Source organism: Mytilus galloprovincialis, chromosome 3, assembly GCF_965363235.1.
Source record: "Mytilus galloprovincialis chromosome 3, xbMytGall1.hap1.1, whole genome shotgun sequence".
In the NCBI taxonomy this organism is placed as follows: Eukaryota; Metazoa; Mollusca; class Bivalvia; order Mytilida; family Mytilidae; genus Mytilus; species Mytilus galloprovincialis.
The window spans coordinates 30491942-30509612 of record NC_134840.1 but is presented as its reverse complement, the minus strand read 5'-3'; the positions used below and the strand labels follow the sequence as shown (position 1 = coordinate 30509612).

Below are 17671 nucleotides of genomic sequence, written 5' to 3'. Positions count from 1 at the left end.
GATAACCTCTAGATTGTTGAAGGTCATATGGTGACCTCTAGATTGTTGAAGTTCAATTGATGACCTCTAGATTGTTGACGTTCATATGATAACCTCTAGATAGTTGACGTTCTTTTGATAACCTCTAGATTGATGAAGATTATATGATGACCTCTAAATTGTTGAAGTTCATATGATAACAAATGTGTGTTTTGGTTTGGATACTTTGTCGTTGACGTAATAAACTATAAACATTTTAAGTGCCCCCAAATGAATTAGGACAATATTCAAAAGAAGCGAATTCAAATATTTTCACCAGTAAATATTGCGAATCGTTTCATATTATGACGCAATACCATGTGCTACTTCTTTTATTTAACTTTGATGTCAGTTTCAGGTATTTCGAGAGCATGGAACGGAAATTTGACAAACAGAAACATGTACATTAAGATATAATTCAACTTTAATAGCCAACGACAGTACTATTCCCGCTTATCTAGATGATCGAGTTATGAACTTTCAATTTTAATAAAAAGACGGAAATTGATTAAAACAATCCATATCTACTGTTCTATAAAAGTTGTCGTAAAATCGAAGCTGAATTATTGTCTGTTTGGTGTTTTTAGAATCTACTTTAAAATGTAAATGACATTAATGGTAATGTTTGCCAATCGATTACTATTCAAGGGAACGTGTTTTATGTATCTATGACAGAATTGATTTTTACCTGTTTTGAAAATTTGAAAGAAGAAAAAAATCAGAGGTTCAACATAGGAACTACAAAAAGGTCATATAAACTGTATAAAAAAATAAGTAAATAAATAGTCATAATTCCAATTCGCTTTAGAAAAAAATAACCGTACTATCGCCGACTTTACAACGTAACTATGGTTTGTAACAAAGGAAACGTGAAGAGTGTCACTACCGGAGAAGGATCTACTGTCCTACGTTTATTTAATCGATAGTATTTTTTCATCAGTGACTTTTGTATCTTTTGACCTTTGCGTTTTCTGTCATCTTTTGACTTTATAATCGTCACCCCTGCCCCCCTTCGTATGTCCCTGCCCTACAATCTCTCCCTTGGTATTTACGAATTTCCTTCGATTTAGCATCACCGTTTCCCCACCTTTCTTCGTATCTTTGTATCTGTATCACTTCAGAGACTCAGACTAGGTGGAGATTCGTACGTTTTGTAGACTGGCAGGTGTAGATCCTTATCATGATCATTCACAAAAACATTTTTTTCTTTCAGTTGGTTAATTCAAGCCTATATCCTCTAAATTGATTCCCGTTTCTTTACTTTAACTGCATAGATTAGCTTGTAGATTAAATAATAAATGATAAAAGAAATTTTATTGATATGCTAAATGACAAAGAAAGTATATCGATGTTTTACTTGAAAAGAAAGCTTCGATATTTTGTAGGGTGTCCACAATACAAAACAAGTCTTTATCGCAGCATCGGTTGTCAGAATATGAGTGGTATTTAAAAGTTTAGTTTCTATTAATGCTAGAATTCTTATACTGTTTGTTATTCAATACAATCCCATCGGGTGCCCAGATAAAATGTCAATAGCACCAAAGACTTGTTGGTTCAGAAGCTATTGATTTTGTCATCTGGTTTTCAGTACCCGTATGTTCTGTCACAGTCATCACATATAGCTAATCAAGAGAATACAAAGTATGTAGTAAACCAGACTTATATACGAGGTAAGTAATTTCACGACTTAAGAATGTGTGTAAAACAAGTACATATCATAATCAACTATTCTCATCTTTCTGTTTCAAGTTTATGAAATAAGTATGGATACATTGTAACGAATTAATTTCTCTGCTGTCAGCCATTTTCGAAATAGAAAATCTGAATAAAACGTCAGAATCAAGTTTCAGATACTTAGTTTAATATTCTCTCTCACACTTTTCATTAGGCATTAACTAATTATATGTATGTATAATTGAGAAAATTACTAAATAATCCAAGTATACTGTCATCGGATTCGTTTTTCATGAAAAAGAAAAAAAACTGTATACAAAAAAAAAGGGTGCAACTAGTTGAACAGGAACTATTACAAATGCTTTAGTAATGCCACAATAGTTATCAAAGGTACCAGGATTATAATTTAATACGCCAGACGCGCGTTTCGTCTACATAAGACTCATCAGTGACGCTCATATCAAAATGTTTATAAAGCCAAACTAGTACAAAGTTGAAGAGCATTGAAGTTCCAAAATTCCAAAATGTTGTGCCAAATACGGCTAAGGTAGTCTATGCCTGGGATAAAAAAAAATCCTAAGTTTTTCGACAAATTCAAAGTTTTGTAAACAGGAAATTTATAAAAAAAATAAATGACCACATAATTGATATTCATGTCAACACCGGAGTGTTGGCTACTGGGCTGGTGATACCCTCGGGGACGAAACGTCCAACATCACTCCCAACCATATCCGAGGTTGGGTTTAAAGAGGTATAGGGGTCGGACTTCAGACTTCTGTGTCATGTTTGGTTAACTGTTGTCTTTTTTCTTTTTCTTTTGCCTAGTGTTTTCTGTTCTTCAACGGGTTATGATATCTAATTACCTTCTTATCATGTATTTTGTATTCACAAAACGTCTTTTCGGGAACAGTTTTGAAACTTGATGCTAAATTTTAAAAGATCCAACATGAAATATTTTTAAGGAGTCGATTCATTCTGGTTATTACAAGTTTCTTTTATTTTGCATCGTTATAACAAAGACGGAAAATCTGTAACAAAACATTGTAGAAGATTATCCATCGAATGTGTTACAAAGTTAATGTTTTGTCGTTCGTTGTTCTACTAAACTTGTCTCTGTCAGAATAGCAGCCTATAGTGTAAGGAATGTAGAATTTGGCGTGAGACGCCGTTTTAAACTAATCCAAGAGTTTGAGAAAAAAGATCAAAGGTACAAAGCTTGGCATCCAGTTCGCCAGAAGATCTGTCTACTTAAGACTCACCAATAGACCTCGATTCAAAACAGATGGAATCAATAACGGGGTTGCACTGATTTTCTACAAAATATGATTTCATAAGTATATTTTTTTCACATTTTAAGGCGTTTTTCTCTAAAATGAACACGGGTACACATACTTTTTTTTCTTTTTTTTTAAATCCAATAATGAAAATTAACTCATATTTAAAAATAAAACGAACAAACAAATCTTATAAAACTTTTTATTAAAGATCTGCTAATGATAAAAAAATTATAGTGCCTGAATTCACTTTTTTTTTTTTTTTAAACAAAATAGTATGTGCATGCGGTCTTTTATAGCTGACTTAAATCAATCCAGGAATATTTAAAAAAAAAATTCTCTACAATATTTAGCACGGTTAAATACTTTTTATATATTTGATTTAAGAATACGCAATGAAATCCAACTAATAAAAATGTTATAAAAATGGCCTTACAAGAACCTTGTTAGACTGCTGAATATAAAGGTCAACAAATTTTACATATTTTGAATACGAAGAGCCATCATGTTTAAATGAAACAAATAAAAGTAGATTAACATTTCATTTTACTTTCAATAAAAAATGACATAGAAATTAACAACTATAGGTCAGCATACGGTCTTCAACAATAAGCAAAGCCCATACCGCATAGTCACCTATAAAAGGCCCCGAAATTACAATGTAAAACAATTCGAACGAGAAAACTAACGGCCAAAATTAAGTACAAAAAATTAACGAAAAACAAATATGTAACACATAAACGTGTTTTATATATCCCAACTCGTTCGTTATTGGTGATTACTGGTAAATTATTAAGCAATGGATTTCGTTACCACAAATTACTTAAGAATTTTATTAAGTTTTTTCAATAAATATACAAACGTTTGGTTTGCAAGTTTGGCTGCACCTTTAGAAAACTTATTTCAACGGAATAGCAAATCATAAATTTTACATGTGATGTTGTTTACTGAGCCTGGAAATTAAATTCGATCATGGTGAACTTACCAATATTTTAGATAAATTTATTTTAAAAGGTTACCAATTCAACACTATGATTAGATCTTTGATTATTGTACTTAATGGTATAAGTCAGTTTTCCTGTGAAAGCCTCTGAAGCCCAAGGACCGAAAAAAAGCTCTTGTTATCTGTTCTGACTGGTATTTCTCCCATATTTCAAATAAATAATCATGTTTCTCAATACTGGGGCGCCTGTTCATCAATATAACAAATCGTAGTGTAATTAACTGACTGTTGTTAAATGATACTCTTCATAAAGAAAAAAAAATATTTGTAGAATGAGTGAGTAGAACTGTTCATTAAAATGGGCATCTACTTTATATTACTTCTCCTTTAAATTACAGGTGGACGATGATAGGTAAAAACCGCAAATGTCTGGTCAATTTAATACAGATGATTCAAAATTTAAAGCGCAAATGTCCATAGTATTTGAAGCGCAAATGTCCTATCGTTTTACAGGTAAAAAAGCGCAAACGTCTTGTGCCCATAAGTATTGATTTTGTTATCAATAAATCAAAAACCTACAGGGTCCGGATTGAAGGCCGAACTTTGATCTATAATGGTTTACTTTTACATATTGTGACTTGGATGGAGAGTTGTCTCATAGGCACTAATACCACATCTTCTTATATCTATAAATATTATTGATATACACTTGTGTACTTTCACAGTACTGTAATATGTCGATACCTGTATTTTGGCATTGCACACATTCATAGTTTTTTTTTCTGAATGTTGACAAAGTCTTTATTCTAAACCCATTGGATGTTGGATGTGTACTGATTCTTAGTATTAGATACGTGATTTTTTTTATTAGTTGTTTTTTACTTTGAACTAGCTGTCAGTAACTGCGAGTAAGCTCAGATCTGATCTTCGTGTCTTGTTTGTAGCGAGGGATGTATAAATACCCTGCCACAACCGGTCTGTGTTTTTGTCAAATAATTTTTCTGCTTTGTAACGATGCGATGAGTTAAACCCTTTTTCAACTGATTTTTATAGTTTGTTCGTATGTTTTACTGTTACACTATACCAGGTAAGGGGAGGGTTGGGGCGTTTAAACTAGTTTAACACCGCCACATTATGATGTGCCTATCTTGAGTCAAGAGCCTGTTATTCAGTGGTTGTCGTTTGTTGCTTTTCCCATCACTTTGCGTCCGGCGTCCGTCGTCTGTCGTCGTCCGTCGTCGTTAACTTTTACAAAAATCTTCTCCTCTGAAACTACTAGGCCAAATTAAACCAAACTTGGCCACAATCATCATTGGCGTATCTAGTTTAAAAAAATGTGTCCGGTGACCCGGCCAACCAACCAAGATGGCCGCCATGGCTAAAAATAGAACATAGGAGTAAAATGCAGTTTTTGGCTTATAACTCAAAAACCAAAGCATTTAGAGCAAATCTGACAGGTTAAAATTGTTTATCAGGTCAAGATCTATCTGCCCTGAAATTTTCAGATGAATCGAACAACCCTTTGTTGGGTTGCTGCCCCTAAATTGGTAATTTTATGGAAATTTTACTGTTTTTGGTTATTATCTTGAATATTATTATAGATAGAGATAAACTGTAAACAGCAATAATGTTCAGCAAAGTAAGATTTACAAATAAGTCAACATGACCGAAATGGTCAGTTGACCCCTTTAGGAGTTATTGCCCTTTATAGTCAATTTTTAACCATTTTTCGTAAATCTTAGTAATCTTTTACAAAAATCTTCTCCTTTGAAACTACTGTGCCAAATTAATCCAAACTTGGCCACAATCATCTTTGGGGTATCTAGTTTAAAAAATGTGTCCGGTGACCCGGCCATCCAACCAAGATGGCCACCATGGTTAAAAATAGAACATAGGGGTAAAATGCAGTTTTTGGCTTATAACTCAAAAACCCAAGCATTTAGAGCAAATCTGACAATAGTAAAATTGTTAATCAGGTCAAGATCTATCTGCCCTGAAATTTTCAGATGAATTGAACAACCCTTTGTTGGGTTGCTGCCCCTAAATTGGTAATTTTAAGGAAATTTTACTGTTTTTGGTTATTATCTTGAACATTATTATAGATAGAGATAAACTGTTTACAGCAATAATGTTCAGCAAAATTAGATTTACAAATAAGTCAACATGACCGAAATGGTCAGTTGATCCCTTTAGGAGTTATTGCCCTTTATAGTCAATTTTTAACCATTTTTCGTAAATCTTAGTAATCTTTTACAAAAATCTTCTCCTTTGAAACTACTGGGTCAAATTAATCCAAACTTGGCCACAATCATCTTTGGGGTATCTAGTTTTAAAATGTGTCCGGTGACCCGGCCATCCAACCAAGATGGCCGCCATGGCTAAAAATAGAACATAGGGGTAAAATGCAATTTTCGGCTTATAACTCAAAATCCAAAGCATTTAGAGCAAATCTGACATTGGGTAAAATTGTTTATCAAGTCAAAATCTATCTGCCCTGAAATTTTCAGATGAATCGGATAACCTGTTGTTGGGTTGCTGCCCCTAAATTGGTAATTTTAAGGAAATTTTACTGTTTTTGGTTATTATCTTGAATATTATTATAGATAGAGATAAACTTTAATCAGCAATAATGTACAGCAAAGTAAGATTTACAAATAAGTCAACATGACTGAAATGGTCAATTGACCCCCTAAGGATTTATTGTCCTTTATAGTCAATTTGTAACAATTTTTATAAAATTTGTAAATTTTTACTAACATTTTCCACTGAAACTACTGGGCCAAGTTCATTATAGATAGAGATAACTAAGCAGCAAGAACGTTCAGTAAGTAAGACGTACAAACACATCATCATCACCAAAACACAATTTTGTCATGAATCAATCTGCTTCCTTTGTTTAATATTCACATAGACCAAGGTGAGCGACACAGGCTCTTTAGAGCCTCTAGTTTTGTTTAGGTCGTTAAGTTTTCACGTTCGATTTGTTTTACATTTGTCATTTCGATGCTTTTTATAGCTGACTATGCGTAAAGTGACCGTTAGTTGTTAATTTCTATGTCATTTGGTCTCTTGTGGAGAATTTTCTTTTTGGCACTCATACCACATCTTCTTATTTTTTTATTAGACCCGACACATTCTGTATGTGCTTGTTCCTAGTGAAGAGCGTGTAGTTCAGTGGTTGTCGTTGGTTCATGTCTTTTATAATTGTTGTTTGTAAATTGTTTTGTTATAACTTAATTTTCTCAATTGAATTGTTTCTATTTTTCATGTCGGGGCGTTTTATAGCCAACTATACGGTATGGATTTTTCTCACCGTTGAAGGCCGTATAGTTGCCTGTTATTGCTTAAATCCACAACATTGAAACTTTGGTGGATAGTTGTCTCATTGGCAAGTATGCCACATATCCTTACAAGATTAGATGTATTTCGATATCATGAATATATATGGAATATGAAACTGCAGAAGGTCATCAACAGGTCTTCAATGTAGCGAGAAATTCCTGCACCCGGAGGCGTCCTTCAACTGGCCCCTAAACAAATATATACTAGTTCAGTGATAATGAACGCCATACTAATTTCCAAATTGTACACAAGAAACTAAAATTAAAATAATACAAGACTAACAAAGGCCAGAGGCTCCTGACTTGGGACAGGCGCAAAAATGCGGCGGGGTTAAACATGTTTGTGAGATCTCAACCCTCCCCCTATACCTCTAGCCAATGTAGAAAAGTAAACGCATAACAATACGCACATTGAAATTCAGTTCTAAACAAAATGACAATAATACATAAATAACAACAGACTACTAGCAGTTAACTGACATGCCAGCTCCAGACTTCTATTAAACTGACTGAAAGATTATGATTTCATCATATGAACATCAGGCACAATCCTTCCCGTTAGGGGTTTAGTATCATACCATCATAACATATATGAGAAGAACATAACCCGTGTCATGCCAACAACTGGTTTTATCCATTTTTCGTAGATCGTAAAATGTTGCTCACTTTTTCATGCACTGTGTGTGCCGATTTATTTAAGTTTTCAAGACAATTGGCGAAAAACACAAAAATAAATCGTCAAAAATCGTCATTAAATGCATGACAATAACTCTGGTAAATATGGGGAGAAGACAGCAGATGGTTTTTGACATACTGACTAGTTTTGTCCCGTCAGATTTTCTCTACTTATATATGTGAAAAAGATGCATTTTACCTTATTTTTTATTGATGACTTTAGAGGCTTTTTGATGTCTGACCTTATAAAAGCCACAGACTTTATAACTAGATATTCCGCGATAAGGATAATTCAACAAGTTTGGTTTAACTTGATTAAAAAAATTTAGAGGATTTGATCTTAAGAAATTACGACGGACAAGACAGTTAGTAAAAATCGTCGTTTAAAGCTATATTTAACAGAGGTCATCCAATTGTTTCGGTTGTAATTGTATTTTTGTAGATTTTGTATTGCTGTTTACACTTTCTACTATTCTATAGAAGATTTTGAGATAATAAACAAAACCAAATTCGTCATATTACGGCAAATACTCTCCTATGGAATCACAAAAGTGGTTTCGGTCATTTGTCATTTTTGTGTAACTTGTATTGTTTATCATTTTTGCATGTAACAAATTCCGATTTGGCATTTAAAAATTCACAAGATCATGTCTTGGTACCATGAATATTAATGTTATCATATCAACATAAAGATAATAGAGTCTGAAGCGAAATACTGGTTCAAATATTTTGAATTTTATATTGTTAAGACAGAACACTCAACACAAACACACCGGAATAATAAAGGTTTTACCCGATTTTCTATTTTCAATGAGATTACTACCAATGTTAAGAAATTTTTCACCAAAAAAAAACTTACCGGGAGTAGAAAGGCAAATGAATGCTTTCAAAAAATCTATCTTGTATCTTTCTGTAGATTTTATTTCGGCGTTATTTGGTTAGTACGCGAAAAAAAAGATCCAAGTGTATTTACACCTACCTCAATCACTTGTTTTCATTTTAAATTAAGATTTCTCAAAAAAATAGTGTTTTGAAGATCAGACTATATTGAGGGGTCATCGTTTTCGTTTGTACGTGTAAATGATTAATCATTTATGTATGAAAACATGATTTTGAACCGTTTTTCACGCTTTAAACCAAAAAAGTAATCCAGTGTATTTGTTTACATTTTAAATGTTTTTTTATCCTCAAACACACAATAATTTAATTTAATATCAAGAAACGTAAGACAGAATGGCATATTTTTCTTTGATGTGAAACTTTCCCGAATGCTTGGAAATGCTTTCAGTCACCTGGAATTGTATAGACTTAAGGAAATATATCATATCTTATTCATAGAAACAAACTTTCAACTTATTTTCTTAATGCTAGTACGCGTATTTTTTAACCACTTAAGCCATTCAAGTATAAGATATTTGCCAATATTTCCCCCGAGACTTCAATTCAAGAAATCATTTTATTAACAACGTTTTTGTGTTGACACATCTTACTTGCTTATTGAAATTGGTCTAATCAATGGAATTTGTTAATTTATTGACGTCATCATTGTAAAACATACATCTACTGTGTTTTCTTTAGATTTTTTTCTTATAACTAGGCACTTTTATGCATCGATTCTTTATAGTACAATATAAGCTAGCACCAGAAAAACCCACTGATATCGATAGAGTAATGTACAAACTTCATACCGGACTCGAACCTCAGTTATTCATCACTTATGCGTTCTACGTTGATTAAATGTATTTCCTCTGAACCCTCTTCACTAATTTAATCACCAAATATGACCACACACATCTCAAGAATAGCTCTCATTTAAAAAAAATATTATTGTCTTTACTTCAAATAGAACATAAGTTACACTAGATAAGGGTTCCTTTCGGTGGCCCTTTAGATTCGAAAATCGAAAAGTTTACTCTAAATCCTTAAACTTTGATGTTCACATGAGATTCATTAGTCGGTTGGATATCACTACCTTCATTTGTGTCGTGATGTGATTTAAAAGTCTACAGTGGCAGACCAAAGAGCGGGGGCGAAGAGTGCTACGAATTACACATTTCCATTTGGCCTAAAAACTTCAAAAATTGAGAAAAAAAGTGACACATAGCCATTGGTAGATCCAAAAACGAACACCACGTTTACCTAAAACGTTATTTTGATACACGATGTCTTATATACAAATATTTCATCCAAATTAGCGTTTACCAACTCAAATGACTAGAATTAATTTCATAACAGTGTGGTCGACGGTAAAACGTTTGTAGGTTGTAACTTGTTTGTCAACTGCTATGATTTTATGCTCACCCAGTCTGTCAGAGGCCTTCCAGTGGGGATTGAAATATTCTCTTGTTACACATTTCGATACATAAAATGAAACTTTCTTTTACAAAGCTTTGAAGGAATTTGTTTTAAATATTTGTTATATCATCACATACAACTGTTTCATTTATAAGAATAATAATGTTCAGAGATGATATCATTTAATAATAATAAAAAAATTGGTTTATCCATTGTAAAAAAACTATTAAGTTGATGGGGTTAATTCACAAAATATCTCATTGATTAAGAGCACAACTACTTCTACGGTGTGATCATTTAAGAATGGCCTACTATTTATTCAATGCATATACATGTGGGTTTTGTTTGTGAAGAGTTCTAGATAATTAAAAAATCATTTAATTTCTTTGTTTAATACCATAAAACGATTCATTCACTGAGATATTTGTCATTTTGCCTTATCTTCAAGTCCAACACAATTTCTCACGTTTCTTACAAAACTCATATTCTTGTGATGTATTCTTTTGTTGAAGAATGAATGTTGTACCTTTTTTTTATTTATTTTTTCGTTTATTTTTATTGTGTCTCGTTGCGTATAAGACAAACTGACTACCTCTTTATTCATATTTAAAAACATACGAGATGGCAGTGGCGGATGCAGGTATTTTCGAAAGGGGGGGTGCTAGCCCAGGGCAAAGGGGGGGGGGTGCAGGGGGGGTGCAAACATATGTCCCGATTCAAATGCATTGATCGGCCAAAATAAAGGGGGGGTGCGGACCCCCGGAACCCCCCCTCTGGATCCGCCACTGGATGGCATCAATACAAATTCATGACACAAAAATAACAAAATAATTTCAAGTTCCCTACATACAATTTGTTATAATACATTTTACCAATACATTAACGTAAATTCAAATTTCACAAGGTTTAATCCAAATAGCTTTTTGACTTTCCAATAACTTGCAAGTACGCAGATAGGGCAGAAGTATATTCTGTCTATATTTTTTATTTGCACAACTTTAGAAGGTGGACTATGCACTCGTTTTTAAATAAAACGAAGATCAGATAAAAGTTTAAAGATGAGTTAATTCGTCAACCGCAGTTGTTAAATCGCTTTGACGTCCGCAAAAAGATGATCACTGTGATCAACACATAGATATAGGAAGATGTGGTATGAGTGCCAATGAGACAACTCTCCTTCCAAGTAATCTATACTATTAAACGAGAAGACCTCATTTTGGGTGTCGCTTCTCTTCTTTCCACAATAAATTAACCAACACGCCTCTGTGTCCTATAGGTAGAGTGCACAGTCGCATTTGTCATCCATTCATATGATTATTCAGATTGAGTTATTTTGGGAGAAAAACGAGAAAAGGGGCATCCGGATATTGTCCCGTCATTGGACAAAATTTTAAGTCAGATTATACTTCCGGTTTGCGTTTTTCTAATAAAGTGTATTTTCAGAATTCTATCTGCTATCATTTTCAAGTTTACTATCCACGGTGGTCACAGAGTTTATTAAATAGAGAGGGTCTGTATACTATATCATAATCAATGATCACCATGGATCGATTAGAAAACTTAGAATTGAAAGTAAATACACGTTTAGAGTTTATTAAATAGAGAGGGTCTGTATACTATATCAATGACCACCATGGATCGATTAGAAAACTTAGAATTGAAAGTAAATACACTTTATTTATATAGTGAATGTTCATAATATACAGATAAGCGCTAAAATTATTCATGTGCACTTTTGATACCTTTTCTGAAATTCTCCAGTCATTAAATCTTTTACAAAATTCATTGATTACAAAAAAAAAGAAGATGTGGTATGATTGCCATGTTGACAACTCTCCACAAGAGACCAAAATGACACAGAAATTAACAACTATAGGTCATCGTACGGCCTTCAACAACGAGCAAAGACCATACCGCATACTCAGCTTTAAAAGGCACCGAAATGACAATGTAAAACAATTCAAACGAGAAAACTAGCGGCCTTATTTATGTACAAAAAATGAACGAAAAACAAATATGTAACATATAAACAAACGACAACCACTCAAGTACAGGCTCCTTACTTAAATGTTCATAACATACTAAATGTATATTCATATTGAAATTGATAGAAAACCACAAATTGGGAATTTTGGAAATAAAGGAGGAGGGATTAAAAAACTGAACATTTTCCTGTCCCCAATAACCTATGATTTATGATACTTTTGCTGAAATTCTCCAGTCATTCAATATTTCACAAAATTCTTCCAACAACACTTTACATACTTTAAACTACGCTCTGAATGCCCGCGATTTCGCGGGTGTGTTCTAGTAATTCATAAAAATAAGCCATTATAGGTCAAGGTACGACCTGCAACACGGAGCCTTGGCTCACACCGAACAGCAAGCTAAAGAGAGCCCCAAAAACTACTTGTCTAAAACCATTCAAACGGGAAAACCAACGAGGAACGAAAAACACATATGAACTACATAAACAGACGACAACATGCATTGTAACTTTTAAAGCCAATTAAGTAAAAAAATAATCTGAAAAAACGTGCGATATCATATTAGGAAAATTGATGGTCAAATCATAACAAAAAATCAAGTAAAGAAGTTTAAGTATTCAACCTTTATTGCTTGCTGTTCAGTGTGAGCCAAGGCTCCGTGTTGAATGCCATTTGTATTTATATTTAAATCACAAAGGTTATTCCTGATTAGTATTTTTAATTATTTTATTTAGGCGTTTAGAACCTTTGGTGACTTCACAGTTTAAATTTCTATAATAAGTACGTCGTGAGCAGTGGGCATTACAGACGAACGTTCACCTAATTTTTCCCAGTCAATGAATGGCCGTAGCTACACTGTTATGAATTTCATTCTAAATCATTGATGTACATTCATCTAACCAAGATAATTAACAGTTTATTTCCTAATTTATATCCCATGACCACACCCCATGACCACACCCATGACCACACACCATATTCTAGTCTGGAATTACGGTGTTATACCCAGAAATATAATACTTAAAATTATCATGTTAAATAAAACCACATATCAATAATTAACATTGACCATTTTGCACAATTCACAGTTTTGAAAATGGCTCCGTGACCCATACTTTCAATATTTCAAAAGGATATAAACTTTTATCATGTTAAATAAAACCACATATGAATAATTCACGTTGACAATTTTGCACAAGCCACAGTTTTGAAAATGGCTCCGTGACCCATACTTTCAATATTTCAAAAGGATATAAACTTTTATTTAGCAAATTCTCGAACATGCATGAAATATTTACTACTGGACGTTAAGCAACCAAAAATCAATCATGTAACCAAACAAAGTAAAAAATATATTTCGTGTTTTTTCTTTATTCTGCAATCAACCAACTATCATATAAATAACAGGTAAAACAATATTGTTTTGCTTTATATCTACTGGTTCTGCTGTTCTTTGCCAGTGAGCGAACGGTAATGTAAAGGAAAAAACTTTTACGCAGCATTCATTTATAATTAGATGTCGATTTCTATAAATTGTTTAAACACATGAACATAAACAATGTTACATAAAGCGTCAAAGTTCAATTGCAGGATAGAAACATCGGCTTTAATTGCATTTATTTTGATAGTGGCTTATTGATATCTCTGCTATAGCATTATTATTTCACAGTTCGTTGGATTTTGCAAAAGTCATCAATAATTGATGTAAGTTTTGATCGATCCAAACATCATGTATATCATTTGATAATACGTCAGATATTTAATAGATATATAGACAAATGGAAATGTCGTAAAAAATACATTATAATTTTATCAGAACATGGAAATAAAATGAAAAGGATTTTAATTTAATACTTCCATGATCAAAATAAGGAGATACGGTATGATGGATCAATGAGACAACTATCCACTAAAGTTCAAATAAAGTGGATGTAAGCGATTGCAGGCAACACTACGGCCTTGAACAATTGAAACATACTGTATATATATATATGAAGAACGGCCATATTTATAACAAAACAATTTACGAAAAACAAATATAACAGACATAAACCAACGACAACTACTGAACAACAGGATACTGACTTGGGATAGGCTCACATAGAATTGGCGGAGATAAACATAATTGCTGGCAACGAACTCTCTCCCTATGACAGTGGTGCAGCAGTACAACATAAGAATTTGTTGAAAAAGACTGAACTTATCAGATCGACACAAAGCAGAAAACAACTATCAAAACACAAACTGAACGTGACAGGAAATGTATACATCCATCACAACAAAAAAGACACAAAGTACAGATCTGAGAGTACTCGCAGTTTCTGATAGCTAGTCCAAAGCTTATAAAACTCATAAAAAATCAAGCATCAAAGAGTAAATTATCAATTTGTACACATCCAACATTCTCTGGATTTAGTGTAAAGACGTCAGTAACAGTAACTCTTATAAGAATAGACCGGCAAAAGAGAGCTTTGATTTGGGATCACACTAACGGAATGAGTAGACAAAAGGAATATCAGAATTATAATAAAACCTGTAAATATGTCTACATATTTGACAACTCTACCATGGTCATTCGGGTCAAGCTCAAAGATGTTATCAAAGAGCCAAACGTGTCTCCAACAAAAAACTCAAAACTAAAACAAGCATCAATCATTATAATCATTTACAATTATATGTTTATTCAAGGCAAACATAAAAAAAGAAACGGACTTTGTTGTCATTTTGACTGAAGTGGTGAATTTCAAATTTAAAGTCTTATCAAATATGTATTGTTTTTCTTTTATTTATTTCAGCGAAAATGAATCCGTTATCTGCTGTGCTTTGGTCTGTATTTGTTCAGCAAAGCATTTCTTATATACTTGGTAAGTAATTATTATTGCCCTTCTAAAACATGAAGCGAACAATTGTAATTAAAAAAAAATTCGTTACTTCGTCGTAAAATTTTTCAAACATAAATCTATACATTTTATAAGTTATTTCCACAATTTGAGAGTGTTTTTTTATACCCCCATCTTAGTGAAACGAATAGAGCTATGTAGTTGTCGGTATGTCCCTTCGTTTCGTATGTACGCGATGTAACAGAAGAAAACAAAACAATCTGTACAAAACCACAGACGAAATTTTAACATGATAAAATGACAACCACCCTAGGTGTCATATTCTTAAACAACTTATATTTTCTGTTTATAAACTAATATTTTTAACTTGCTGTATCACTGACAACCAAATGGTAAATTAGAGCTATAATTCAATTCTGTGAAGTTATCCATGTAGAACTTTAAATCAATAGATGCACTTTCCTACTTTTTATTATAAGTCATTTGTATTAACGGAAACACTAACTACGCCTTCAAATAATTGAATATAATAGTTTCAAGAAACAATCATTAAAAATTATGATTGTATTGAAACAGTGCAAATCAAATGATTGCCGATGTGTAAATTACAATACGAATATCTCTATACCATTGTAATTTGGTTTGTTGAGAAATAAAAAAGATATATATTTAATTCTGTCTGGTTGAATATGGGTTTAAGAAACCGAAAACTTTTCATACAGTAAGCAAACTTTAACAATTAACAAAGGTATTATTGATTATGCATCGAACATAGAAACTACAATTTCTTAAGATTAGGAATGAATTTATTATTAGTGCAAATTTTCTCTGCATCGAGGTGTAATTTATGTGACGTCTTAATTGGTTGATCATGTATATTATTTACAAAATGGAGGTTGTTTATCATAATATATTTTGAGCCTGATTAGAGTCCGTCGACCACATGTATCTAAAAAGGTTCTGTCAACAGAACGGTCATATAAGGTTTTACCATAAATATTCCTATTACAACCAATTAATAGGAGGTAATCTACTTGTCAATTTTGTGTTTCAAAAAATCCCAATCACCTACACAAATAATGAGGAAAAACACTTCTCGTTAAATATTTTTTTAAGTGTGTATACATAGACTAGTTTTGCAAAGAAAGTTACATAGATTGCAGATTTTCAAATTAACATGCAATAATTCGCATTTTTAAACCTCAGACCACGAAAACCTGCAACCAAACGCTAAACAGAGAAAACAATCACTTGGCCTTAAATTGACTAGCAGAAATAATTTCATATGTCTATACAATTTATATTTTGTAGCTGAGCCAATTCACTCAAATTTAGGATGGGCAGGAAGACGACTTCTAAATTCTACGATCGAACCAGAAAAGTCTATTTTTGACAAAATAAAAGAATTCTATGATGACCCGAACAATCTTGCTATGTGGGGTGTTCTACCCCTTATTGTTCTGGTTTATGGGGGATTTTGTGTAATTTACTGCGTCTGTAAGGGATATGATGATTGTAAGAAGAAGAAAAACAAGAAGGCTAAAAAGAAAAGACTACTTGATGATGAAGACGACGAACTCATAACAGCTAACAGCAGTGGCGAACATAACAACAACTTCAATGATACGAAATACGAAAATACTGGAAGAAGTGCAACACGTGCTGCAATGGCAGCTACTTTTGCTGCTAAAAACCAGAGTAACCAAGCTCAAGGCAGAAAACACGCAACTTCTACTTCGGATGTCAAACTTGCAGTAGAAAGAGAAAATAGTACTCCCTTACCGTGGGCGATCCCTGACGAGGATTCTCTGTATCCCACAAAAGACAAGGGACATCCACCTCCACCACCAGCCCCGGCACAGGAACAGAAATTAAACCTAAAGCCACTCTCGATCAATCAACCGACTGACAAGCAGCCGTACAAAGCACCAAACCGGAAACCACATCCTGACATGCACATGCCACCAAGTCCACCACCCCCGTACGATTTTGGACGCAGAGACTCAGTCGAAGAAATTTCTATGAATCCTCGAAAGATCCACGCAGTGTCTAACAGAGCCAATGACCCGAGAAAAGCAATGAATGCTATGGAGCAATATGCTTTGGCACGGCAAGCCGCTCAGTTGTTACGTGTTGACAATGGCCAACCGGGTCAGCCTGGATACAAAAAACCTAAACGTTTAGTTTTTGTTGCTGAATAACTTTTCTTGACTTTATTCTTTAATGCTGCTGTAACAAGATATTGAAACGAATTATCTTATGATCTTTCTTTAAAAAAAAAAAGAAGTCGACAAAAACTTTTCACGATAATTGGCAGTAACTAAGTACAGAGAGTTGAAACTGAGTTTATTTAATATTTAAATTTTGTATAAATGTAAATGTTATTTACCTTATTCTGGATGAAGTTTATAATCTTATTCGTCCATTTGTGATATACTAGTAGAAATTAATACATAAAAAAGATATACATTTATACATTCGAAAGAAAGGATATTTCAACATAGACGACAGCTATGATCTGTTTACTACTACATATACCTCCATGTACTTTTTAGATATTTTTTTCTCTCTTTTATAGATCTAATACCCCGTTCGCATTTTATTTCAATCCCGAAGATGTCAC

At 33.1% G+C, this 17671-nt stretch overlaps 1 protein-coding gene across 1 annotated transcript; it reads left to right on the top strand.

Moving 5' to 3' along the window:
* The first annotated feature begins 1556 nt into the window (after positions 1-1556).
* Positions 1557-17397, top strand: LOC143067678 (uncharacterized). Its single transcript, XM_076241126.1, has 3 exons — positions 1557-1688; positions 15004-15072; positions 16360-17397. The coding sequence occupies exons 2-3, from the start codon at positions 15009-15011 to the stop codon at positions 17247-17249; spliced, it is 954 nt and encodes a 317-aa protein (XP_076097241.1). The 5' UTR covers positions 1557-1688; positions 15004-15008; the 3' UTR covers positions 17250-17397.
* Positions 17398-17671: the final 274 nt, after the last annotated feature.

Coding starts and splice junctions, on each gene's coding strand:
- LOC143067678 (XM_076241126.1), top strand. CDS start 15,009: ATGAATCCGTTATCTGCTGTGCTTTGGTCTGTATTTGTTCAGCAAAGC. Junction 15,073..16,359: donor AAGCATTTCTTATATACTTG/GTAAGTAATTAT, acceptor TATATTTTGTAG/CTGAGCCAATTCACTCAAAT.